Consider the following 26,703-nt stretch of genomic DNA (forward strand, 5'->3'; position numbering starts at 1 on the left):
TTGTTTTCTTTTAACCTCTTTTCCTTAATGGTACTGGTGGGAATGGACCAGTCTGTGCCATTGCAGTGCTGAAGGGGTCCCATAAAAACAATCCTGGAATTAGGGTATGAAGAAGAAGCTTATCTTCCCCCCTCAGAGGAGATTACACTTCAACTGCCTCTCCCCTGACTCCATCCAAAAGAGAGAGGCTTTGCGAACTGGGCAGAGCCTGGAAAGGAGAAGGGCTGTGGGTGTTCCATCTCTAGGACTGTCAGAAAGGGTTCTACACACTGAATGTTAAAAGTCATGTTGCAAATATGCCACCTAAGAAGTCTCTTTAGGGTTCAGAGAGAACATGTTATACCCAACTCCCCTGAAGTAGAGTGGTATCACTAAGTAAGGATCCTTGCCTGAGACTTTCAACAGTCTTCCCTCCTCAAGAGAGGAAGTCATAGACAATGACTTTTACAGTTACTTAGTGTCCCATCTAAAACACAGGCTAAGATTTTCCCTACTGGAAGTTTTGCTCTCGGAAAGGATACAGTTTTCATCACCCTCAGGGTTTCGGGGTGGCCCTGGCATATTCAACAAAACCAGCTTTGCTTCATGGGACTTGTTAACTATAACCTCATTGAGCTTCACAGCTGTATGCATCCGCCTCACATTGGACTGGTCCCTGGAAGGGGAGCGTGGTGGGGAAGAAACAGGTGGGTTAAGGCAAAGAGAAAACTAGGCATATCGTCAACTTTAAAAAACTTGAGATTTTAGAGATTTTTTGCTTTACCTATGATTGATGTAATGAACAAATGATTGATTGCCTTATAATATTGATATCATGGTTTTCTCATTCTACATTTGCTTGTTTTATACCAGGAACACAGTATGGACAGGAAGAAAGATGGTTAGCTTGTGTACAGTGTTAATTGGTAGCTGATATGCATAGGCAAACAACAGAAAGATGGCTGGATTTGGGGTGAAAAGAGGACTAGATTCTGTCCTGTGTATTCAGGCAGTGCCACCTCTGTGGCACTAACTAGGATACTATATTAAGTGATAAGCTTGTGAGTAGGAAAACTTACGGACGCATGTTAAGTAGGTCCTGGAATCCTTCCATTGACTTGGCCTTTTGCCCCCGGGATGCCATGTACTTGTCTTTCGTCCAGGTCATGTGCACCTTCTCCTGATAGGTCTCTGTCTCTTCATCCTCATCAGAGCCAATGCTGGTCAATCGTAGCATTGAATTCCGATCTTTCACCAGCTGTGCCTGAGGAAGGCCCAACATAGCTATGACTCTATACCCAATTTTCTCTCATGCTTCATCTTTAATTATTTTGAAATGTGGTTATAATGGAATAACCAATAAAGCAATCAGGAAAGAATCTGTCATGCTAAGAACAATACTATCATCCCTTTCAGTGATAGACTTCACAGGGCCAGGATTAGGTCAGTGCAGCAAAATCTCACCTCTCTGTCCCGCTCTGTTTTGGATAGTCGCATGTGCCGGAGCATCTGGGACCTTTGCTCCATCATCAGGGTGCGCTCGTAAGTATAAGCTGATATGTCACTGTCATGCTGCCGTAGATATCACACAGAGTAGGCAAGAAGCACAAAAGAGAAAGAACCATATATTTTCATTTCCACTCACTAAATTAAACCAGAGAAAGTATCACAATATCAACCTAGGTTTTAGTTTTTGCTCAGTCATTGAGCAACATAAATATAATAATATTGTGGATTGTAGATCAAATCCAGAGCCCTGAGTCTTTTCCACAATCTAACCATGACATATGTGTTTCCTTGAAACACAAAACAAAAACCCCAGTCTTCTTATTTTTTTTTTAATACTTACAAGTTATTTTTTTAAAAAAGCTATGTGTGATTTTAACATGAATATATGAACTGAAACCTAATAAAACTATATTAAGCAGATAAGAATCTGGCAGAAATAGAAGGGCTATGGAACAAACAAACAGGAAAGCAAAAATTAAAAACTACCACTAAATACACATCACATATGCATTGTACTTATCTAGATCAACATATGAGAGTTTTGCTGGAACTAAGGAATTAATCCACATTTGCAGCTGAAGAAATTCCCAAACCAGAAGAGGTTCTAGAATGACAGGGTAGTCTCTCTGATCTCAAACTCAGCTTTCTCACCATCTCCACAACTTCCACCTCTGCCTCAATGCGAAGGTGATACAGGAAGGTGGCCAGGTCCTTCTTCATCTGAATACTGTTGTCTTCTAGTTGGGCTACTGTGAAGATCCGTATGCTGCATTTTCGCCACACCTGAGAAAGTACCACATATACTTGGAAAATTAAATGCAAGAAGGCAAAAAAGAGTTATTTCTTAAAACAAATGGCACTTTTGCCTAGAACATTCTTGTACAGTTTCAGGGTATATGTTCCTAGATTCTTACTTGCCATATTATTATTTATTTATTTATTTATTTATTTTACTTACTTGCTATATTATTGTTAGGGCAAAAGCTTGACAAAGGAACACATAAAATATAGTTTAAAGGAGTTCTTATTTCATAACAAGAAAAAAACTGGCAAAATGGAAAAGATGGCACGTGATACATTAAGAGGGTGCTTAACTCAGATAGCATACTGGTGACACTGTGCAGACTATAATATTTACTATTTTAAATTTCAGTCTTACCAAAGGATGAGCATATATATGTATAAGATACACACACACCCTCTTAGGTTTCCAGTATTTTGGTCTTTGTCTTTTTTGTAATTCACTTAGTAATGTTTTTTTCCAAGGGCTCATATGGAGCTCTATTAATTTGCTGAATTTCCCTTGGAGATAGTTAGGTATCAACTACAAAGAAAACTATTTCTTATAAGGTTGAATCTGGAATCATGGAAAGCCAAGAATAATCCCCAAGTCTTCTAAGCCCCAACACTATAGAATGAAAGGAAGACTCTCTGTCTAGTGAACCAGGACAGAAGTTAAGGGAGAAAGACTTTTTTTAAAAGGTGTGAAAATACCTTGTGCTGTTTCAGGAGGAACGGTAAGAGCATGAGCATCCCCCCATCATGCACAATCCACCACACATCAATGTTGCCCTCAGAAAACTGCTCCACATTGCTGGGAAAGAAGGAGATGTTTTTAGCCACGAGCAGGGCCAGATGGGCAGCAGTCGTCACTCGAACTGTGCCTAGGGAGAAAACAGAGAGAATCAGGATAAGCAGAGATGAATCCTTAGGCTTACCTTGCTTCCTACCATGTCAGCAAAGAAAGGATAATGCCCATTGACAGTTCTTTGAGCAAGGTGTCCTATTTACACAGTAGGCTATACCAAATCAAGTAACGAAAATCATCAAGAAAAATTTGAATAGCTAACAGAATTACACTGAGAACTATGATTTACATTACTAGGTGTATTCTGATTACTACATTTCTAAGTGGGGGATACGTGAATTGGGGAGATTTTGATGCTGAAGAACAATTCTTCCAATTCCTGTGAGAATGTCAATGTGGGAGATCACACATGGAAATATGGCAATTTCAGAGGTAATTCCTAACGTAAGACTTGGCAAGATAAACAACTGATGAACATTATGTAAGGCTGGAGGGGGTGAATAGAATCAGGTTATTACTACTAGTAGTTATTTAGGTGCCCTTATGAGACTATGCTTCAGCAAGGACATCGTCTCTACTTTAGGAGGCTGGGGGGTGGGGTTAGGGTATATCCTCTATTTGAGCCCTCAGGATAGTATGAGAAATGTTTTGTACCAATAAAAGTCTTCCAAGCTCGAGCATCTTCACTCTGGCGCCAGCCATTTGGCCACCCCATCACCACTGTGTTGTGCTTCATGCCCCCAAGGCCACATGACTGGATGAGGTGGGAAATGCCCTCTCTCAGCTTGGCGGCCACCACCAGCTGGGAGAATCCTTTCACCTTCTCTGCCTCCATTAGATGCTTTATGGTCTGAAAGAGAGACAGAATGTCAACACTGAATTACTTCATCCTGGGTCTTTTAACTTCTTACTCCTTCTCCGTATTATATTCCCCTCCCCCTTCCAAACTCTGCATAAGATCGTTATCTTCTACAGAACAATTCAAAAAGTTTAATTTATCCCAATGAAATTTTATTATCCTTTGCCTTTTTCACTTGCTAACTGCTTACTACGTATGTAGGTAGTTGTCTACATGTACTGATAGTTCCTCTACCTTTTCCTCTCTTCTGCTTTTCTTTCTAACATACCAAACAAATTGAGAATAGGGATTGTCACAAAGTGAATATTCAATATTCCTTCTTAATTGCCCAGGGTGAGTGTGAACATAATCTCCTTGCTTCCTTAGTCCCAGTCTTGCCCTGACTCATATTACTAGAAATTCAATGTGACGATTCAGTTTCAGTTTAGAATTATCTCAGGTATGTTTTCTTTTTTGTTTTTGCTACTTCCACATCTCTTTTGATATTTTAATGGTGATTACTTGCGACACTTGTATTTGTTTTACTATTATTTATTCAAGCCAGTTTGGAGATAATATTTCATTTAGTCTTACTTCACTCTCTTGGTGGAAAGGTAGAGGGAATAATGGTGTGGAAAATAGATATGATTTTCCCAAAGGCACAGATTAAGTCAGCGGTGTAGCTAGGATAATTGGGGTCTCTTGATTTCCGATACCGTGCTTTTTATTTATTTTTATGATCATTCTGGACTAATGTTTCTTCAGCATTTCTAGTTCTAGGGTTTCAAAGCATTCCAAAATGAAATCCAGTAAAATTTTTGAAATGTAACTGAAATTTCTCTGGGGTGAGTTCTATCATTTATAATAAATATTAGAGTGAAATCTACTTTCTTCTTCAGGAAGAACTTTAATATCCCATAAGCTAATCAGAAGTAGCAAAGGAATCTTGGTCATGGTACCATGTAGATTAGTAAAGAGGAAGAAAATGTGCTCATCGCTCCTTGTTGTCACAAGATTGAGAGGAACCATCACCATAGTTCAAGGGATGATTTATTTACATGACTTCTGTCAGGGCTGAGTCAATGTCTAGAGTCTATTTGGAAATAGTGCTTAGCCTTGATAATCTTATAGTTTAGAAATGCTTTTTAAACGGGAAGAATAAATTATTACCTTCTGGTTCATCTTAATATTTGGGAGAATATGACCATTCAAGTCAGCACTATGAAACACACCTCCTAGATCACTCAGGAAAGGGATTAATTTAGAAATCCGAGGTCTTATGACTCAACAGCACAAAACCATAAGCTAAATTCCACTAGGTCAATAAGCCTTGACTCTTACCTGCTCAGCAGCTAAAGCTTCACCATAGTTCTCCAGGAAGTTCCCCACGATGACAGAGCCCACAATGGTGAGACCCTTTCCTGCCTTAAGCTGTGAAGCAAAGGTGAGGAGGCGAGGATGCTTGACATGTAGGTCTTCATCTAGTTTCAGCAATACAAGCAACTGAGGCCTGTAAAGAGGTTGGCGGGGAAGGGGGTGGGATAAGAAAACACTCTGGGTCTGGGGACAGAATGACAAGTCTACCCTTTAATTCAGGAGATCTGTATAAAACACGTACTTTGACAGAAGGAAGAGATTAGAGAAAATGATAAGGTGTGGCTGCACAGTTATTCTGAATTTTCCCAGTATTACCTCAAATTGATCAGTCTTGAAGGAAGAATGAAAATGGTAGAAGTCTAGATCGTATAGCACATGAATAAAAGGGAATAGAGGATCAAGAATTTAGAATCAGTCAAAGCATGTCCATTTCATGAATTCCTTGAGCCACATGATTTCCTCATCCTGTAATCAATGAAGCACACCTTTCTGTGTGGTAACTCTGCCAAACACCACTAAGCTCTGTTGTTTTTTTTACCTCCAGTTTTTAGTGTGTGGAGGTCCTTCTTCCAACCGAAGCAAAGCAAATCGGGCTGCACTGAGGGACAGCCCGCGGATACCATCACCCCATTCTTTCTCAGCTCTGGGAGAAAGAGGAGAAAAGAGCAGAGACAGATTTAAACCATAACAAGTACAATCTCAAAAGACAGTTTACTTTTTCTTTATCTAAAAGTAACATACACACAGGGTAGAATATTAAAGCTCATATTGATTATTTATATGATGCTCTCTATTAACATAATGAACCCACAGTAAGCAGATCAACACTACCCTTCATCAAGACACTGCACTACACAGCAGTTCAGAATAAAGGCTGCTGGAAGGGTCACTTAACTTGTCCTGCGATGTAACTATTCAAAAGCAATAGTGTAAAATAGCAATTTGGATTAGGAAATTACTACAGATCCAAAGTTTAAATTATTTCAAAAATAATTGCAGAGAAAGCAAAACTCAATGTAATCTTCTAAATCAGAGTGTTATTTATTCCTAATTTTGGGACATTGTTAGTGAAGTCTTAGTTGTTACAAAGTTATTCAGGACTAATTTATTTTCCATTTCAGACACAATTCCTTGCCTGAAGAGATAAGCAAGAATATTTATATTTGTGTTATACTTTGTTTTTTTTTAAATTTTTATTTTGTACTGGAGTATAGTTGATAACAATGTTGGGTTAGTTTCAGGTGTACAGCAAAGTGATTCAGTTATACAAATATGAGTATTGAGCAGAGTTCCCTGTGCTATACAGTAGGTCCTTGTTGGTTATTTTATTTTATTTTTTTTGATTTCTACTGGAGTATAGTTGATTTACAATGTTGTGTTAGTTTCTGCTGTATGGCAAAGTATACTTTAATACTATCATTACTATTTCAGTACATCCTTTTAGTTATCTTTTCACTGATCCATTCATACTTTCTCAACAGGTTCCCTTTATGATCAATGGCTTATGTCTATAAGGTGACTAAGAGAATTAGGGGTACAAAATGTAGGTACAGATGAATGAAGTTTTCTGGATCCCTAATGCAATTTTCACCAGGCTGGCTCTAACCAAACTAGCCAGTTTTGATAGTTTTAGCAGCGATCAAGGTTGTATCCAGACTTACCCTTGGTACTCGATGTACTTGTAGATCATACCAGCTATTACCATAGCTACGATGGCATAATACCAGGAAGAAATAAACATCAGAGCCAGACAGATACTCATTCCCATGAAAGAGAGGGCCCTAGAAAATTAAAAACAACAAAAAAAAATTTTTAATGTTTTTCTAAGCAGCTGAAAAAGAAGCCTGTGCCAAAGGTGCTTCTTAACCTGGTGAGAAATTATTATTTTTTAAAATTCCAATATATTGCAGATAGAACTTCCGTAAAATGCAATAAAAAATGAATTACTAGAAAAACTGTTATATGCTTGGATGCTGTGACAATGTCAAATTGCTATAAAGTTTCTAAATGCTTTTTCTCAGTTTTTATAGTTGTCTTATCATGGACTGGCAACAATCAATAGATCTGCACTGAGCCCTGAACCACCCTTAGTGCTGATGTTTCCCATTGCTGGAAAAACATATAAATGAATAGGGATGCTATGAAAGTCATCTGTAGTTAGTTATGAGGACAATTAATGCCTACATGTCAAAGCAGAGATGGGACATGTAGTCAAAATTATTAACAACTCTTTGATCTTTTTAAAAAAAGTATTTCACGTGAATATGGCTAAAAAGTTTATGAACATTTATTAACACAACTGCAGAACCGAATGGAAAAAATCTCCCATTAGTTTCTTTACTTTACATAAGGAACTTGGAAGAAAATAATGAAATCTTGTTTTGATCAAATAGGTAGACAACTGTGCTTACTGAAGTTGTTTTCTGTACAGAATGAACTTAGTTGTATGACAAATTTCAAAGAACAAATAGAACAGTTGTTAATCTGGAGAAGATTAGGATCTAATGAATGAAAATATAGAGTGTAAAGAGAAAGAGAAAAAATAACAAATGCAAAATTGTAACACAAAAAAAGTTCATAATGAACTTTTAACTAAAGTTAAAGCCAGAAAGAGGATTAGAGGTGTTAAGATCAGTTGCAGATCAAAATTTGTGCCAGATAAAGGTTACATCACTACCCACCACTGGTAAGTGAAACTAGAAAGGGATCAAGGAAGAAGTCAGCAAAGAGGAATGTAGCAACAGGTACATACAGGGCATATTAAAGAACTTCTAGCTGTGACAGAAAAGAAATGGAAAGAAATGGGATGGTAGCTAAAAATGTGGTGGCTCCTTTAGGACTGAGGAGACGTGAACACAACAGCAGCAGCTGTAGCAACATTTCATTGAGAGCTTTACTATGTACCAGGCACTGTGCTAAGCACTTTACATTATATCAAAACAACCCTATGAGATAGATAATACTATTAGTCCCATTTTACAAATGGATAAAATGAAATTTTATGTGTTAAGTGCTTTGTTGAAAGTTACAAACTAGGAAATAGTAGAGCTGACACTTGAACTCAGGTCATCTGACTCCATAGCTCATACTCTTTTTTTCTTTAATTTTTTTAAAAAAATTAATCAATTAATTAATTTTGGCTGGGCTGGGTCTTCGTTGCGGCGCACAGGCTTCTGTAGTTGCGGCACGTGGGCTCTAGAGCACGCAGGCTCAATAGTTGACGCGTGTGGGATCGATCTTAGTCCCCCGACCAGGGATCGAACCCGGGCCCCCTGCATTGGGAGAGCGGAGTCTTAACCACTGGACCAGCAGGGAAGTCCCCTCATGCTCTTAACTACTAAATGAAATCACATTAAGGAAGGGAGTCTGAGAATCAAAACTGATGAAAACTGATGCAAATATGAGGACAAATGGAAAGAAATGAAGCCCAGTGCTTATCTAAGAGGGAAACAGGCAATCAGATATGCAAAGGGTAGGTTGTTTTAACCTGAAGAACACAGCAGCCTGGAAGTATTTATTTCACTGTTTTGATCTTTATTCTCAAGTGGGTATTATAAGTTATTATAAAACCATATATAAAAAAAAACCCACAGTAGGATGGTGGAAGTTCATGTGAGCACTGGAAGTTGAAACAGACAGTAGGAAATGGGTGACCAAGAAAGAACTGTATCGAGAACTCAGAATCTCCTAGTTTTCTAATTCAATGAGGGGTTCTCTCCAAATGTGGGGAAGAAGAAGAAAACAAAGCTGACTCACCAGTGGTAGTAGCGGAACCGGGGTCTCCAATTGGGTGTTCGAAGTAATGTTTGCAAGGCACATGCCAAGTTCACGAAGAGGTAACACATGAGAAAAAACCTGGCAGAATAAAAAAAGTAAGTGGAATGATTATTACTGTAAAACAATTCTTCAAAGGTTACTTTAGATAACTAGAGAGATTTGCTATATTTAAGCCTTTGTTCTAGGCCACTAGCCTTTAATTAAGACTAGGGTGTGGAGGAACTTAACCTCCCCACAAACCTGCTCAACCTCCTAAGTTCTCTCTCAGTGAAAGACACAACCACTCTTTACCCAGTTTTTCTTGGGACAATCCTCGTTTCCTCTTCACTACTCAACCTTGTTCCAAATTCACTTATCAAGTCCTACGGATTCTACCTATTTACAAATCTCTAAACTTCTCCCCCCTCCTTTCCACCTCTACTTCTATGAGCATAGTTGAGGCTCTCATTTCTTCTTTGTTGGATTAGTGAAATAAGCTTCCAACTGGCATTCCCAGCTCAATTTTGGCCTCCTTCTAACCTCTCTTTTATACTGAATTGATCATTATGAAACAGAAACATGATAATTTTGTTCTCAAAGGATTACCCACTACTTTCAGGTAGAAGTTCCTGGTCCTTTGTGATCTGGCTCTACCTACTTCCCCGCTCTGCACCTCTCCAACCCGCAACCTCCCACTCTATCAAAGCCAAACTTTCACTTCTCCAGATGTGCTGCACTATTTCATCTCTTGGTTCTTTCACACACATTCCCTGCCTCGGATCTCTTTCACCCCTTCACTGCTTAGCAAATAACCAGCCCTCCTTCAAGATACAAGTGTCACTTCTTCCAGAAAACCTTTCCTGAGTCTCAGTCCAGTTAGAGGCCTTACTTTGGAGCTCATATAGTGCTCAGTGTTCAACTTGACCACAGTACTCATCACACTAGACAGGGATCACTGGTTTCTTTATCTATCTACCATCAGTTCTCTGAGGTTGTGTCTCAGCCATCTTATGCTTATTCTCAGCATACTGCCCAGTGCCAGGTAGGTAGTAATAAGTCATCAATAAGTCAATAAGTTGAATGACTAGTAGTAAAAGCTACAATCAGTTGATAATGAATCAGAAATGAAGGCAAAGAACTTTTGAAGTTATACAGGTAGAAAGAAACCATGACAACTTATGAAGTTAGCCTTACATGAAAATTCTCAGGAATATTTATTTAGGTGAAGTTACACCTATACTTGGCTCTCTCTGTTATCACTACTGTTACATGCCTGATGGAAATCAACATGTATTATACATCACATAAGCAAGAGTAAGTGAAGAGAATAACTGGCTCTTACATGGAAAGAATTGGGGCCACAAGATCCAGGGAGGCAATAAGGATTCCCAGCTCTGCAATGACAGCAGTTAGAAGTAAAGCCCAGGTAGGTTCCCCATTGGCTTTGCTGTGACCAAACACCTGTACATAGAAGGGAAATATCAGACACAGGAGTGTGGGGAGGGTTTGAGTCAATGCTCCCAGATTCCTCTATGCTATGGTTTCATAGCTCTGAAAAATAATAGTATTACAACTGTGGTAGCTTTTAATTGCCTTTACCCCACTCACATATAAACTCATACTAGAGATTTAGAGGGTCTTGTGCTAAAAACCCACGTCTTCATATTATATGATCCAGTAATTCCTAAGCCTATGAAGATCACACTGTTTCTTGTAAAACCTGAGAAGACAGGAAGAGGGCATAGGACAGGGTCACTCACCCTCAGAAAGGGTATGATGTTATCCTTGGCTATAGCCTGTAGCAGCCTCGGTGCACCTGTGAGACTCTGAAGTCCAGCCCCACACGTGGAGAAGAAGGAGCCAATAACAATCACCCACGGGGACGGCCAAGATAAGGTACCCACCACGAGATTACCTTTCACAGCATCCCCAAACCTGGGAGAGAAATCAGAGTGAGGAAATTTGACCTGGAAATAACTTTAGACGAAAAAACTAGACTGACATTCCCCCAATTTTTTCTATTTATAATTTTTAGGGAATCAAAATTGAGCTAGACATGAATAATAATAAATGTAAAGGTAGGTAGATCTGATCAAAAGGCACTAGTAGCCTATATTAAGAAAAAAATAACCTGTAGGGCCAGAAAATAAGCTAAGCTTTAATTAAAGCTTTCCCCCTCAAATTATCAAAATATCTACTCTGCAGAAAAACTGTAAAAGTATAGAAAAATACAAAAAAAATCAGGGAGGAAATCCATAATCATAACATAACCGCTAACATTTAGCATACCTTGCATATTTTAGTGTTTACTATGTTTTTAAAAACATAGATGAGACCACACTGCACCTATACTTCTGTATTCTTTTTAAACTTATAAGCAATTTCCTATGTCATGAAAAACTCATGAATAAACATTTTTACACGTTTCTTTACATTATCATAATTTACATTATCCATTCCTCTAGTGTTGATTTTCTACTATAGAAAATACTGTGATTGACATCGTTATGCACATATCCACATTCACATTTCAAATTTTTTTCCTTATGGTAGACTCCTAAGAGGGAATAACTGCAACAAAAGGGATCAACATCGTTAAATATTTCAAAGCACTACCAAAGTGCTTTCCAGAAAGGGTATACTGGATTTATTCCCACTGGAAGCAGATGAAGGTTCATGTCTCATGGCACATACCTATCTCACACCAGCTCTGAGTATTAAAATTTTAAGTCACTGCTAACTTGATGGGTAAAACATGGCATCTGTTTAATTATTTACAGTTTTAATGATTTTTTACAACGTATCACACACACAAAAGAAATGTGCAAAAACTAAATGCATATTTCAATAAATTTTCACAAAGCAAACATCCACGTAAACATCCAGTCAAGAAACAGAACACACTGCCAGCACCCAAAATCCTCTCTTATGCCCACTCACCAGCTCTTTCTCCCTCCCCACTCTCCTAATTTTTTTTTTTAATTTTTATTTATTTATTTATGGCTGTATTGGGTCTTCGTTTCTGTGCGAGGGCTTTCTCTAGTTGCGGCAAGTGGGGGCCACTCTTCATCGCGGTGCGCGGGCCTCTCATTATCGCGGCCTCTCTTGTTGCGGAGCACAGGCTCCAGACGTGCAGGCTCAATAATTGTGGCTCACGGGCCTAGTTGCTCCGCGGAATGTGGGATCTTCCCAGACCAGGGCTCGAACCCGTGTCCCCTGCACTGGCAGGCAGATTCTCAACCACTGCGCCACCAGGGAAGCCCCTCCACTCTCCTAATTTTTAAGGCTATATAGTTTTACCTGTTTTTAAACTTTAAATAAATGAAAAAAAAAAAAGAAACAGTATATATGTTTTGTGTTTGGTTTCTTTGATTCAACAGTGTGAAATTTTTCCTTTTTTTTCTTTTGGTACATAGCTGTGGTTCATTAATTTTCGCTGCTGTATAGTTTTCTATCACATGAATACATAATTTATTCATTCTACTGCTGATGGACATTTGGACTATTTCCAGATTTTGCCTCTTAAGAACAATTCCACTGAAAGAATCCTTGTGCACACTTCTTAATGCACACATGTACACATTTGTCTTGGATATACCTAGCAGTGGAATTGCTGGTTCATCAGGTATGCATATGTTCAATTTTAGGAGATAATGTCCAACAGTTTTCTGAAGTGGTATTCTAATTTACACTTTCTATAATTTTTATATTATAATTTACCAAAGCTCTATAAACCCATTTTCAATCACAATCATATAGAAATAATAAACTGTGTTACTTATTTATTTTTGTTAACAATATTTATACAGCATCTATTAGAGTTCTTATCCTCAAAGAATTCAATCTAGTATAGGGGACAGAAATATGAAATCAAGTAGCTGCAATACCGTATTTTAAGTGCAATAATACAATACGTTCAGTAGAGTGGCTGAACAAAGGGAGGAGCAGTTATCTGTTGCGTGAGTCTGGGAAAGCTTCACAGGATAAAGGACACTTAGTCTAGTCTTAGAGGATGAATATAAGTCTGCCAGGTGGGAGTAACCCATTCTAAGCAAATAACATTGCACCCACAAATATGTGGCTGGATGGAGAGTTGAAACAACAATATTTAACTCTGTGTTATGGCTGGAGCTTAGGCAGTTTTTGAGGGAAAGGTGGGAGATGAGATCAGAAAGAGGTAGAGAGGGCAAGACCAAAGTAATGGGCTTTAAGGGGCTTTGGCAGGCTCTGAGCAGGAAGGTTCTATGATCAAATTTTGTGTTTTAGAAAAATCATTCTGGTGACAGTGTAGAAGAAAGATTAGAAGGTAGTAAAACTGAAAGGGAGAGTATTACAATAATCTAGGCAAAAGATCCTGAAGGCCTGTACAGAGTGATGGGGATAAAAATAGTGGAAAGAATGAGATCTATTAAGATGAAGGATGAAATTTATAGGGCTTAGAAACCAACTGGATGAGGGAATTGATGGAAGAAGTCTAGGATGATACCTAGGTTTCTGTTTTGAGAAAGGGATGAATGGTAAGGTTATTAACTCCTCAAGATGGGGAAAAAGGCAAGAGATATAGCAGGTTTTGGAGGAAGAGTTTTCTAGAAATCTCTTGCAAAACATTTTTTTTTTTTTGTATTCACAGATGAAAGGAAAAACACTCAGCAGCCTTCATGAAGGAAATGAAGAAAGTAAGTTTCAAGATTTTATTTAGAATGCCAATCAGACACACTTATGTCTCATAGAGGAGATGCTAGAAACAATTGAGTTTTAAATTTTTAAATTTTTATTTTTTATTATTTGTCCTCCTTTACTGTTTTCCAACAGCTCTCTTTACTGTACAGAAAAGTCCTCATTATTCAGACAAATTCACTGCTTTATGAAGTCCTATATCCACTGCATCTTATACAACAACATACTGGCCCTTATTATACAGCTCCCTTTTGGGGACCTATATACATGTATTTTCTAATTGTTAGTTGTGATATATATCTCAGGTGGGTTTTGAGTTTATAACTGTCTCGGGGCTGTATGGGATGATCAGACATAATGGAAGATAGACACACGATCGTTACAAAGAAATCAACTACTCACTTGTCTCTGAGAACAACGCCTTCAATACATGCACCAAAAAGGACAACATTGCTTAAATCTATGATATTGAGAGTCAAGGAAACTGACGTTCACCTTCTAAGATAAACATAAACACTCAGGAAACTTCTTCTATCAGTAAAATGAGTGGCTAAATTCACTTATCAATTATTTCTTGAGTTTTAGAGATGAGGTGGGTAGATTATCTGATGTGAAGTGAGGTGGTAAAAAGCAGATATCTTTATTACCAGGATAGAAATACTGATCACCCTTGTTCTATGGCTGTTCCTATGACTAAGACTCAGACTGGATCCATAAAAAGGATACAGACAAAGGAGGTAGTCAGGATGGCGAGGATAGTGCCAATGGGAATAGACTTTTGAGCATCTTTCAGATCTCCAGATCTGTTTGATCCAGCCATGATACCTTTAGAAAAGGAAAAAAGAACAAGTTAACTTCTTCAGTTCCTGGACACTTTTGATATTCACATTGCTATCAAAGACTACAGGCAAATCTGGGAATACTGAGAATATAGTTTTGTCTAAGAAAAATCAGTCCCTGGGTCTGATTGTTTGTAAAATAGGCAACAGCCCATCTGCTTACCTGTGACAGAGGGAAAGAAGATCCCCACCAGAAGAGTGAAAGAGGTGGTAATGTCAACAAGGACATACTCATGGTTTAAGCTGCCTAAGACATCAGAAGATTTGGCTGAGGGCTTTTCAATAATCTCTCCCTTTGGTATATAATTACTCCAAAGATTCTCTGCAGCGGGAAAAAAGGGTATATAAGCAGCAGCACTATGGAAAGGACATAATTAGATAATGTTCTAGCCAACAACATTCAAAGTCAGATTCATCATTTATATAGCTTTTAAGGGTATGTTTGCTTCTACATGAGCACAGATATATGCACATACATATCATATAACAAAGCACACATAAATAAAAACCTAACGCCTTTTCTCATCTGGTTCAAATGTAATTTGACAAAATACTTTGGTACATACAAATGCAGTTAAGTTTACCACTGCAAATTAGTAAAAGTTAAGCGAACTAAAGCTGAATGCCTTACAAAACCTATTTTTTTTAAAAAAATTAGGCATCAATGCTATTTTGAACACCTTAGTGTAAACTTGCTTACATGCAAAGAAATTTGTGGACCAAACAGTTAAAATAGAAGTCACTTACAGAGAATTTCAAAAATTTAGATGAGTTAGGAAAACACACATGTGGATGTGATGACATTAAAATAATTCTAGCTGCCACTGTGGGAAAAACATTGGCAATTTTATAATAACACAGAGAATACTTTATTATCTTAAGTTAAAAAGTCATTTGCTCAGCTCTGCATTCAAGAGCAGTAAATTTTAGCAGACAACACTGCAAGGGAGTCGTGAAAAAGGATAAAATCACTAACAGAAAAGCAGAAAGATGTTGAATTAAGAGCTGTGTGCTGAACTTAAGAAGGGAAGTGGCACTGTGGCAGTATTGATGGACAATAGAAGAGTCTAAGATGGCAAAGTCTGGGGGCTTCCCTGGAGGTCCAGTGGTTAAGACTCTGCGCTTCCAACGCAGGGGGTGTGGGTTCGACACCCAAGATCCCACAAGCCGCGTGGCATGACCAAAAAATAAAAATAAAGGCTCAACAAGATGGCAAAGCCCTCCTCAGAGAAAAATTTTAAAAATGTGTCCCCAAACCTCCCAACTCACCTGTAATGACACCGCTAGCCAATCCAGGGATGCCCTGGATTGAAGTGACATTATTGTGAACAAAGTATTCGTCACAGGTGGCATTGAAAAACTGACTTGAATTACAGAAGAAGCCCCATAACTTTGACGGTACTGTCATGTTGTTAATTTCCCTGGTCTTCGAGCAAATATCAATGTGTCTTGATGAAAGGGTGCGGTTGCCCAGCATGCAGACCCTAAATGAAAACAAACAGGGAGAAAGATGAAGCAAGGGGAAAAAAATGTTTTAAAAAATAAAATAGGTTAGAAACAGGTTAGTATATAGGTTTGCTCAGGAAAAAAAAAAAACTCATCTCTAAGAGTTTTTACTGTCATAGATGGTTAAAGAACTAATACTGACTAGCTCTGTGAATGGTGTCTTACATTTTCTGCCAGTGTAATCCTTACAGCGATCTCACAAAATATGTACTAATATTTCTACATTGTTTAGGGACTGAAGTTTAGGGAGAAAAAGGAGTCTGCCCGAGGTCATACAGGTGGTAGGTAGTAGTGATAGAATTCAAATAGAACTGTCTGAAGACGCTGTGCTGAGTCATCTTCCAGAATTTTTAGGTTATTAACCAATTGTTAGGTCTTAAAAGAATCTTAGAGTCCATTTGTTCCTCTTCCATACACACACACACACACAAAAATCCACCCCGTTCTTTCTGGCCTAAGAAAAAGCCTTATGTTCATAACAACTCCCTTGAAAATGTTATGCTAAAGGTCAGAGCTTCTGGCTACTGTTTCAAGGGAGACAGCTTGGCTAGAATTAGGCCATCCCTCTATGGCCTAATAAAAAACTGTTTTTGAACTTAAGCCTAGACCCAGTAGGGGTGAGGGTAGTTAAGGATAATACAAATACAAACTGCTGATTTTATTTTTTTTCATTAACCCAGAGATATAAATATGAATAAAGGAATAATACACCCACAGTTAAAATACCTCTCAGGAGGAAAAAAGCAACTTTTCAAATCTGCAAAATGATAGCATACATATGCAATAAGCCATGTACCCACTACTCAGCTTCAACAACTCTCAACATTTCCCAGTACTGTTTCATGCATTCCTCTAGGTTTTTTGGCTTGTTCTGCTGAAATATTTTAATGAAACTACCACACATCATGAACTCTCGCCCACCAAAAAAGAGAAAAAGCATCAAAGGAGAACTTGAGGCAAAATGGAATTTCCCAAGTTAAGATATAGGCAGAATGTAGCCTTCAGTACTTTTATGACTCAAGTGGGTCTTCAGTTGCCTGGCAGCCCCTAGACAAGCAGACTGAAAATTTATGATGGAATCTGTTACTGACGTCATTTAGCATAGCAGAAGAAACACTGAACTGGGAATCAGGAAATCACAGGGTCCATTTTCTTGCTCTGCCAATTATTAACTTTGGGGCAGGTCATTTAACCTCTATGGACCTGTTTTTTCATCTTGAAAAATCTATTTTTCTGTAATCAGGTTAAATCAACATAAGACTGATGAGTTTGATCCCTGAGTGATCAGGATGACTCTTCAAAGACAGTCACTGTAATAAGGTGACAAACAACACTCAGGGCCGTCTAGTCCCTATGCCACTCATCAAATGGAAAACAGGTGAGCCTGTGAGTCACGTATCTGTACAAATCCATTTCTACTTCAAAAAATATACCTTGGGCTTCCCTGGTGGCGCAGTGGTTGAGAATCTGCCTGCCAATGCAGAGAACGCGGGTTCGAGCCCTGGTCTGGGAAGATCCCACATGCCGCGGAGCAACTCGGCCCGTGAGCCACAATTACTGAGCCTGCGCGTCTGGAGCCTGTGCGCGGCAACGAGAGGCCGCGATAGTGAGAGGCCCACGCACCGCGATGAAGAGTGGCCCCCGCTTGCCACAACTAGAGAAAGCCCTCGCACAGAAACGAAGACCCAACACAGCCATACATACATACATACATACATACATACATACATACATAAAAAGAATGTAAGCAGACAAGAATATCATTAAAAAAAAAAATATATATACCTTAAGGTACCTGTACTACTTACGGTATGTGATATAATATATATATAGAAAGATATATGTGCAAAAGATATGACATTTATTTCCCTTTATTTTATGACTAGAAAGTCCATTACTGTACTAACAGCAGCACAAAAAATTTAATTATAAATATTTAGGTAGGAATCTAGGTTTCCTTGATCTCTTGATTCTTCATCAATAAAAGGAATCTAACCTTTAAATACTTTATAAAGGTTGCTGGCAAAACTATGCTGTTTGAAAAGGCCTTCATGAATAGTTCAAATATGCGTAATCATTATCAGGAGGTTTTGAAAAACCCACTATCTATATCCAACTGACGGCCACGGCTGCCAGCTGTATACTTGGGACACAAGGAGGAGGACCAACACAACACAATTTGCTGGGAAGCTTCCCGCACAGATGCTAACTGGGCTTATCCAAGAGGGAAATCTCAGAGAAACTGTGAAACTCTTACTTGAAATGATCACGTCACCAGATACTGTTAATGACTACCAAATAATGATGGCTAGTCAGAGAGACACGTACGGGAAGTGTGGAGGGGCAAAAGAAGACTTGATGGCTCCAGCATAGATGGCCAAGATGGACACAATGACACAGGCCAGAAAGAGTGAGGCAAACTTGTTCACATAGCGTACACCGATGAATACCACCAATACCATGAGGACCAAGAAGGCTGTGCCATAGACACGCATGGTATTTAGCATCGCTGCCGACTCCTTGAGTGCATCGTCACTATGAAAGATGGCAGCTCGGGGGACAATATATACCTGTTAGGCAAAAGAAGTAGAAAATAAGGTCATTTCAAAATAATCAAATAAAAGGGCTCTTGTAGTTTGCATTTGCTTTCGCGAAGGAAAGCAAAACTGAGACAGAAAATGACTGGAGACATGGCCTAATTCCTATTTCGCTCTAAAATGCCTACAGATATGGGACATCATGGATTTTTTTTAAAGTCTACATGCCAGGGCTTCCCTGGTGGTGCAGTGGTTAAGAATCTGCCTGCTAACGCAGGGGACATGAGTTCAAGCCCTGGTCCGGGAAGATCCCAAATGCCGCAGAGCAACTAAGCCCGTGCGCCACAACTACTGAGCATGCGCTCTACAGCCCGCGAGCCACAACTACTGAGTTCACGTGCCACAACTACTGAAGCCCGCGTGCCTAGAGCCCGTGCTCCACAACAAGAGAAGCCACCACAGTGAGAAGCCCGCACACTGCAACGAAGACCCAACGCAGCCAAAAATTTAAAAATAAATAAAATAAAGTCTATGTGCCATTCTGAACACTTACACTCCCAAATGGAAAAACAAGGAATGTGTTAATAATTTATTTAAAGTGTTATACAAAATAATTGTAATGATTATCTTGAGTCCTACTTCTGCTATCATTACTTTATAAATAGCAGGAAATATATCCTAGTGAATAAATAAATGAAAAACATTTTGTTTCATTGGGATAAAGACATCAAAAGAGATAAACTTTCTTCTATTTTTTCCCCCACTAGCCCAAGTCTTGCCTCTGAGACTTTAACTTTTTGGTTGAGGTGGCAGGGTGCTGGTGATTGGGTGGAGGGGAAGGAGTAGGCAGGCAAAAGATACCCTCAACCTTTCTGACTCACATTCACAGTAGGAGGTCAATAACAGGTTAGCAGTCAATCACTTGATTGATTCCGATAGCTGATTTCTCAGAAGCTTTGATATCCAACGGCAAAATAAATCCAAATCTATATCTTTTCTATACTTTAGACCACAATTAAGTCATTACTCACCAGAAAAATTTCAATGGCACCAAGGATATACATGGCTGCTGCAAATGTGGTACCAAGATAAAAGCAGAGGCCAACAGCCCCACCAAACTCTGGGCCCAGTGCTCGGGAAATCATAAAGTATGAGCCCCCAGCTAAAAGGCAAAACAGAAGGTGAACAGGATAAAAAAAGTATGTAAGTAACAGGAATGTAAACAAGTCGTAACAAAGGATAAATGTTTCAGGCTTTTTGAAAACCCTGAATATGATAAAAAGTAGATTTCCTGGTAGGGAGTAAAAGATGAAACCTACATACTGCACATCTAATGTTCCACATAAATCAGCACAATTTGTCAGTATTACTTAGAAAAATATAAGAGGATATTTACTACAGGCATGAGATAGCTGAATAAAATATATATTCTAACTAAAAGAAGCTAAGAATGCAGTAGAAATTACGGATTCCAGCTTAAAACATACAGAGATTTTTAAAAGAAGGTATTCTGAAGTCAAATAGTGTTAGTGCCTGTGGCCACTAACTAAACAGTATTCTGTTCCTTGGAAGTTTGCACCTCTGGCTTTATAGCAGAAACATGCAGTAATCAATGACAATCTCTGAAATCCAGCCTTAGCTACTGACCTGGCACCACTCCATTAGTGGCAATGGCACTCATGGAGATAGCAGTCAACATTGTCTGTAAAGAAAGAAAAAGAAGAAGACTGTTACTGTATAAAGACGACATTTCTGTCCGACTTTCCCATCTGTGGACCTCAGAGCACTTATCCAATATTTAATTCTACCTACTTTTATGGAGGGAGTTGCCTGTCATACCAAATGGTATGCAAATGAGATGTGCTTCAACACGCTACACTAGTCACACTACTGGTATCTTTAGTACTCTGTTAAAACGCTCCTACATCGTAATCAGTAGGTTAGGTGCTATTAAGAACCATTGATCTCACCCTGGTCTCCTAGTTAAAAACTTGGTAAACAGATTGGAAACTGACTAAAGACTGGCTACAATAACAAGAATAATATTCAGTAAGAAGGGGAACCACTGAAGACTTCTGAGCTCATGAGAACTGTATTTTAAAAACATTACCTGATAGCAGCAGAGTACAGAATGGACTGAAGATAGGAAGTAGATGGAGGCAGAGTGACTTGTTAGTAGGCTATTGTGGTAGTTCAGTGAGAGGTAAGGACTGCAGTGGTAGAAGTGGGAATATAAAGACAGGGTTGAACAAAAGAGATTTCAGAGGGAGACCTGACTGGCCTTGATAGCTGATGAGATATGAGAGGCAATCAAGGAGCCAAATACGGCCCTGAAGTTTCAAGACTAAGAAACGGGAAAATAAAAATGGTGGTACCATTAAGTTATTAATGATATAGACTATGTCTGCTTACCCTGCTTTACATGGCACTCAGCTGAGCACAGGGAGTGTATAATGGTGATAGTAATAAAAGAGGTCTGTAGACAGCTTAATAATAAAATAAAAATTTTTATAATTATCTATCAACTTACAATAAAATTGAGAGATGTGGCTGGGATACACAGAGAAGAGGAGTTTAAATTAAAGGAAGATCAGAACGTTCTCAGTATAACGGAGAGAAGAACTGGAAAGAACACCCCAATTTCTGGGGAAGGGATAACGGATGAGAATGCAAAACAAAACTAATACCTCTTACCCCCAAACAACAACCAGCTTTGTTTCTTGGTACCACACTGGAGTAGCACATCACATTTTCTAACATATTTTCTGTCACAACACTAGTGTTATCGAGTTCAAATGGTTTGTATGCTGAATTTTTTGAAGTCAGGGACTGTATCTTCTACTTCCTACAGAAGTCTTTCTTTGTAATTTTGAGTACATCATATTACAGATATAAGCAGTGAATAACTGACATTAAATAACTGAAAATCCTTTAGACTTTAGTATCAAAATAATCTCCCTTGTTGAGATCATGAGTCTTTCCTCAGTACATATTCTTCCTTTTATGCCCAAATAGGTTAAGCATGATACTGTTGAGCTCTTGCAATGTTCCAGGTGATCTTCAGGGGCCAACTCAGGACTTACACAGCAGCAGCAGATAAGGACAATTGCAAAGGCCTGCAGAACTCCAGCTGTGCCCACCACCCATGTAAGGCGTAGAAACAGGATCACTCCAAAAATATTTTGTAGACATGGGAGGTAAACACCCATGAAAGTACCCATTTGGGGGGTCTGGAAAGAAAGATGTTGACAAAAGAAAAAAATCATGTAGTCATCTAGAAAAGATGATTCATCCCTTTACTTTTATATAAAAACTTGTACCCTATCATTTTAATTGCAAAGCAGAGATGATATGTTTAAGCAGTATCTTTAAATAGGCACAGATAAAATCTCCATCTTAACAAATGTCCATCACCATACTTTTTATTATTCCTAGAGATATACATTTTAACTTTACATAGCTCTCCACATATTTTTACATAAGCATCTGACCACAAATAAACTTTTAAGTGCATCCCCAACAATTTAAAATTTTCTGTTCTTCAAGGCCAATAGCTTTTTCTTTAAAAAAAAAAAAAAGGATAATGATTTGATGGAATTCCTTCAGAATTTGGCATAAATCTTTCATAGTAGTTGGTAAACGTAGTTGATAAAAACATCTGAGGGTCGTTTTACTCCTGAACAACCAGAAAGCTTACTTGTAATATTCTTCCATATTTTCATGTTGAGAAAAACTGATATTTGGTCTTTGAAAAACCCAACAGCTTCACAACAGAAAGATGGCATCAGTAGATGGGTGTGGACACTTTTCTTTTGAAGTGCTATTCCCTCTCCCCGGAATGCCTGTCTCCCAGCTACTACTTACACAGCTCACTCCCTCACGTGCCTGGCATATACCAAGCGTTCAATAGTTCTTGAGCATGGAGTGATGCCCTGGACATTTCCTCCTTTCTTGTAAACGGGGCTCTTTTTATTTGTCCTTGTTATTCCAAGGCCTCACCTTGGTGGGCTTCTTTTTCCCTTCAGTGATGTTCTCTGCCTCTTCATGTTCCTTTGCTCCTTGCGTCAGGTTAGTGTAATTGGCCAAGCGGCTGAGGAGAGAAGACACCTTTGGTCTGGTGTCCATTTCTTCCTATAGGGCCAGAAATAAGAAAGAAAGAAATAGTGAAGAACACTGGGAATAAGCATCAAAGTGATCCCTCTACCAGAAAACTGCAAAGTAAATAAGAAAAAATTTCACAGGTAAACATTTTAAGAAAATTTATCAATGAGATTTATTCTCCCCCCATATTATAATATGTAATCAGGGCTACACACATTCTTATAAAATTCTTAAATGAAAAGCTTTATGATTCTTTCTAATAGCTTAACTTTACAGAAAACACAAAACCACACTGGCCCCTACAGACAGCTGTAACCTCATAAAGAACACTGATAACATAATCTTTAACTACAGTACTACTAACAGTCTACTAACATTTATAGCTATTACTTATAGCACCAAGCATGGACAGGTCAAGGAAAAACTTTTGTGACTGAACCAAATATTCACCTCAGACCTTTTCTTGAAGGCAGTTAAGAGAAAATATCATTTAAAAAATAGGAACACTGAGGAAAGTGGCACTTGAATCATTGTCCAAAGTAAGACAATGCAGTGCTGGACTAAACCGGGCTCCTTTCAACAGCCAGGACACAGATCCCATCAGAGTCCATGCTACCTTAGTCGGATGAGACATTCAGGTCCTCTTAATCCAGCAGCCTGCTTCCTACCCTGATTTTTGGTTAGTAGTTCTAAGGTAAACGACATTCATCCCAAACACAGAGTTGAAAAATTTTGTACTTAGTAGATTGTTACAACACAGAGATTTAAATCCTAGTTAAATTAGATAGCAAGGTTCTCCACATGCCTGTGATGTCAACATTCCTCTTTATTTCATAGAAATTTGACTCAATGGCTATTCATTAATTAGCAATAATTAGATTACATAGATTAAATCAACTACAATGACAAGCTATAGTAAGTATTGTATTTTAACAGTTAGTTATTAAATTATCCAACCTGTACTGTTTTAAAACTAAATGGGGTGGAAAACAGCGATCTTGAAATTTCTGTTCTGGAAATCTCTGCCCTAGTTTTCTCCCAAATATTACCTCAAAGAGTGCCAAATTTTTATCAAAATATTCATCTCCTTCTTCATAATTGGAATTGTTAAGATAAGCATTTCGAGCTTTCTTATGTCCATCATCTGGAAAAAAAAGTAAACCAAGTTAGTTTCTCATTGGTACTGAAGAAGCATCAGCAACAAATAACTGCATGTTCCCCCTGTAATAACAGAACCCATTTTCATATTCAGATTTTCATCTGAGAGTGGCAGAACTCAATCAGCATTGCTTGGAGAATGTGACTCCCTCTTGAACAGGAGCAAAAGCAAATTTCTAAGAAGTAAACGTGGGTCATTCCTTTTCTTAACAATATGAAGACCTCTGGAAACACTATTCGTTAAGATCCTAGCCTATAGAGACCCAACTCTTAATGTCACCCAAATCTAGGAAGAAAAAAAAATAGTCACTGAGTACCTGCTCAGTGTGCAACACTGTGCTAGACAAGGGCTACTTTCCACACTGTTGCTGTGGATAATGGCAATAAAAGCCCTCTGCCTTCAGGGCTATCTGACCTTTTATAAATGACATTTTTGTACAAACATTTGCCACCTATCTTTTTATGTTAAAAGAGGCACCTCACAAGAATTTGGTGAACCCACTATGAGGAAAAAAAAAAGAGAGTGAGACTGGGTTCCCTAAAACAGTAGACTTTCTGTTGTTTGAATGCTTTCTTAACTTTGGTTCTTTATTGTATAAAAGTTACATAGTCCTAATTGTCTGGCAGGAGAGAAAGAGAGAAAATTTTAAAAATTGTGTAAATGTCATTAAAAACTAAGATTTTAGGGCTTCCCTGGTGGCGCAGTGGTTGAGAATCTGCCTGCTAATGCAGGGGACACGGGTTCGAGCCCTGGTCTGGGAAGATCCCACATGCCACGGAGCAGCTGGGCCCGTGAGCCACAGCTGCTGAGCCTGCGCGTCTGGAGCCTGTGCCCCGCAACGGGAGGGGCCGCGATAGTGAAAGGCCCGCGCACCGCGATGAAGAGCGGTCCCCGCACCGCGATGAAGAGTGGCCCCCACTTGCCGTAACCGGAGAAAGCCCTCGCGCGAACCGAAGACCCAACAGAGCCAAAAATAAATAAATAAAGTAGCTATAAAAAAAAAAAAAATTAAAAAAAAAACTAAGATTTTAGAGACCTCCCTGGTGGTACACTGGTTAAGATTCCACGCTTCCACTGTAGGGGGGCATGGGCTCGATTCCTGGTCAGGGAACTAAAATCCCGAATGCCACACGGCGCGGTCCAAAAAAAAAAAAACCCCCCAAACCCTAAGATTTTAAATATTGAAGAAACAGAGGTCAATACAAAAATTAAAGAAATTAATTTAAAGTCCTATAACCTTAAATATGTAAGATGAGCTTGGGAAATAGCCAACAAGCTATCAAAATAACTGAGTCATGTCAAAGGACAGAAGAGCCAATCTGAAGGGGTTCCCACTGGCTAAAAATGGGATAATGTGAACATTAAAAATATATAATGCAATGAATTGAAATGCAAGTACTTGAAATATCCAAAATGGTATGTAAAAAACTAGTCCCCTTCGCAGAGTTGCTATGGAAACAACATCGAAGTCTGAAAAATAATAAATGTAAAGAATTAAGCAATTATCCTGTCTTTCCTGTACCAACTGTATTTCACGGTAACCAGTTAAAGAAATTTTCTTCATTATAGAAACATTCTGGCGAATAAATGCAGATGGAATGATATATTCAGGAAAAAATCACCAATTTTCAACCCCTAATAAAATAACGGTTATGAGCAGTGATCATCAATGGTTGCTAAAACCATTAGGTGAAAAGCTGAGGCATAACCCACTAATCAATCTGGAACCCACTGATCAACCTGGAACTCACTGATCAATCTTAACATCACTAAAAGTGGGACAACACAATCTTCTAATGTAATACAATGAAAAATACACTGTGCAACGTATGATGTACTCTTACCCAAAGAATGGAAGCTGAATCTAACCAAGTCTCTAAATGTAACTACCAGTTCACAGAAAAAAAAGGAGGAACATATTAAACATCACCACAAAGATGCAGTCATCAAATTCAGAATGTGGAAGATTCCACATGACAAATAATCTGATCTTGTCAACAAATAAATGGCATGAACTAAAACAGGCGAACTCATAAATTAAGAGACTTAAGATGACATACCAAATCAATTGCAAGGTGTGAAACTTGTTAGAATCCTGACTCAAACCAAATGTCAGGAAACAGAGGAATATGAATATGGACTGGTTATTTTTTTTAAAATGGGTAAGTAAAATCATACGATGTCTGGAATTTTCTTTAAAACATTCTGGGAAAAAATTTGGTGGGGGCTTGAAAACAGATCTGCAACATTGCTGAAGCTGGGTGGTAGGTTCACGGAGGTTTATGCTAGTCTATTTACTTTTCTATACCTCTGGAAATTCCCATAATAAAAAGTCATAAAAAGAAATGCAATTATTTTCCTCTCTAATGCTTTCAGAAAATTCTAAAGAGAATGACACAGCTAAAAATTATCACCACTTTTGAGTAATTCATTTATTCAATTAATTCGATAAGTATTAAGTTCTCATATGTTGGGCACCACAACAGTAGACAAGGTAGTTAAAGGCTGTACTTTCATAAAGACTGTACTGAAGTCACAGAAGACAGAAAATAACTTTAAAAAAAGTGATAAGTTCCATGAAGAAAATGAAACATGTACTGGGACAGATTATGACTGGGGATAGGAAGGACAGACAACTTTCGGTAAGATCTTTAGGGTGCTGGTAAGCAGGCTCTCCAGAATTAAAAAACATATATACTGATTTATAGTATTTGCCAATTTCTGTGGTGCAAATACTTACACATGCTAATTTCAAACTACTAATGTGAACCACTGAACGTGGTTTTGGGAAGAGATGCACGTAATTGGCTTTCATGAGCTGGTACGAGCTGGCGGGC

At 38.5% G+C, this 26,703-nt stretch overlaps 1 protein-coding gene across 4 annotated transcripts in view; it reads right to left on the reverse strand.

Annotated features, from left to right (window-relative positions):
* SLC12A6 (solute carrier family 12 member 6) overlaps window positions 1-26,703 on the reverse strand; it is an 89,007-nt gene that overhangs the window by 2,803 nt on the left and 59,501 nt on the right. For all 4 annotated transcript variants that reach the window (XM_007180455.2, XM_057542891.1, XM_007180456.2 and 1 more), the window contains 22 exons: window positions 23,757-23,851; window positions 22,606-22,737; window positions 21,690-21,836; window positions 20,254-20,308; window positions 19,638-19,768; window positions 18,398-18,639; window positions 15,833-16,047; window positions 14,727-14,885; window positions 14,451-14,549; window positions 14,127-14,184; window positions 10,808-10,982; window positions 10,390-10,508; window positions 9,048-9,146; window positions 6,953-7,072; window positions 5,830-5,934; window positions 5,256-5,424; window positions 3,731-3,926; window positions 2,983-3,152; window positions 2,140-2,271; window positions 1,444-1,551; window positions 1,059-1,243; window positions 522-655 (listed from right to left, as the gene is read on the reverse strand). In XM_007180455.2, coding sequence (XP_007180517.1) covers window positions 522-655; window positions 1,059-1,243; window positions 1,444-1,551; window positions 2,140-2,271; window positions 2,983-3,152; window positions 3,731-3,926; window positions 5,256-5,424; window positions 5,830-5,934; window positions 6,953-7,072; window positions 9,048-9,146; window positions 10,390-10,508; window positions 10,808-10,982; window positions 14,127-14,184; window positions 14,451-14,549; window positions 14,727-14,885; window positions 15,833-16,047; window positions 18,398-18,639; window positions 19,638-19,768; window positions 20,254-20,308; window positions 21,690-21,836; window positions 22,606-22,737; window positions 23,757-23,851 — 3,045 coding nt within the window. The remainder of the gene's footprint in view (window positions 1-521; window positions 656-1,058; window positions 1,244-1,443; window positions 1,552-2,139; window positions 2,272-2,982; window positions 3,153-3,730; window positions 3,927-5,255; window positions 5,425-5,829; window positions 5,935-6,952; window positions 7,073-9,047; window positions 9,147-10,389; window positions 10,509-10,807; window positions 10,983-14,126; window positions 14,185-14,450; window positions 14,550-14,726; window positions 14,886-15,832; window positions 16,048-18,397; window positions 18,640-19,637; window positions 19,769-20,253; window positions 20,309-21,689; window positions 21,837-22,605; window positions 22,738-23,756; window positions 23,852-26,703) is intronic.

Source organism: Balaenoptera acutorostrata, chromosome 3, assembly GCF_949987535.1.
Source record: "Balaenoptera acutorostrata chromosome 3, mBalAcu1.1, whole genome shotgun sequence".
Taxonomy (NCBI): Eukaryota; Metazoa; Chordata; class Mammalia; order Artiodactyla; family Balaenopteridae; genus Balaenoptera; species Balaenoptera acutorostrata.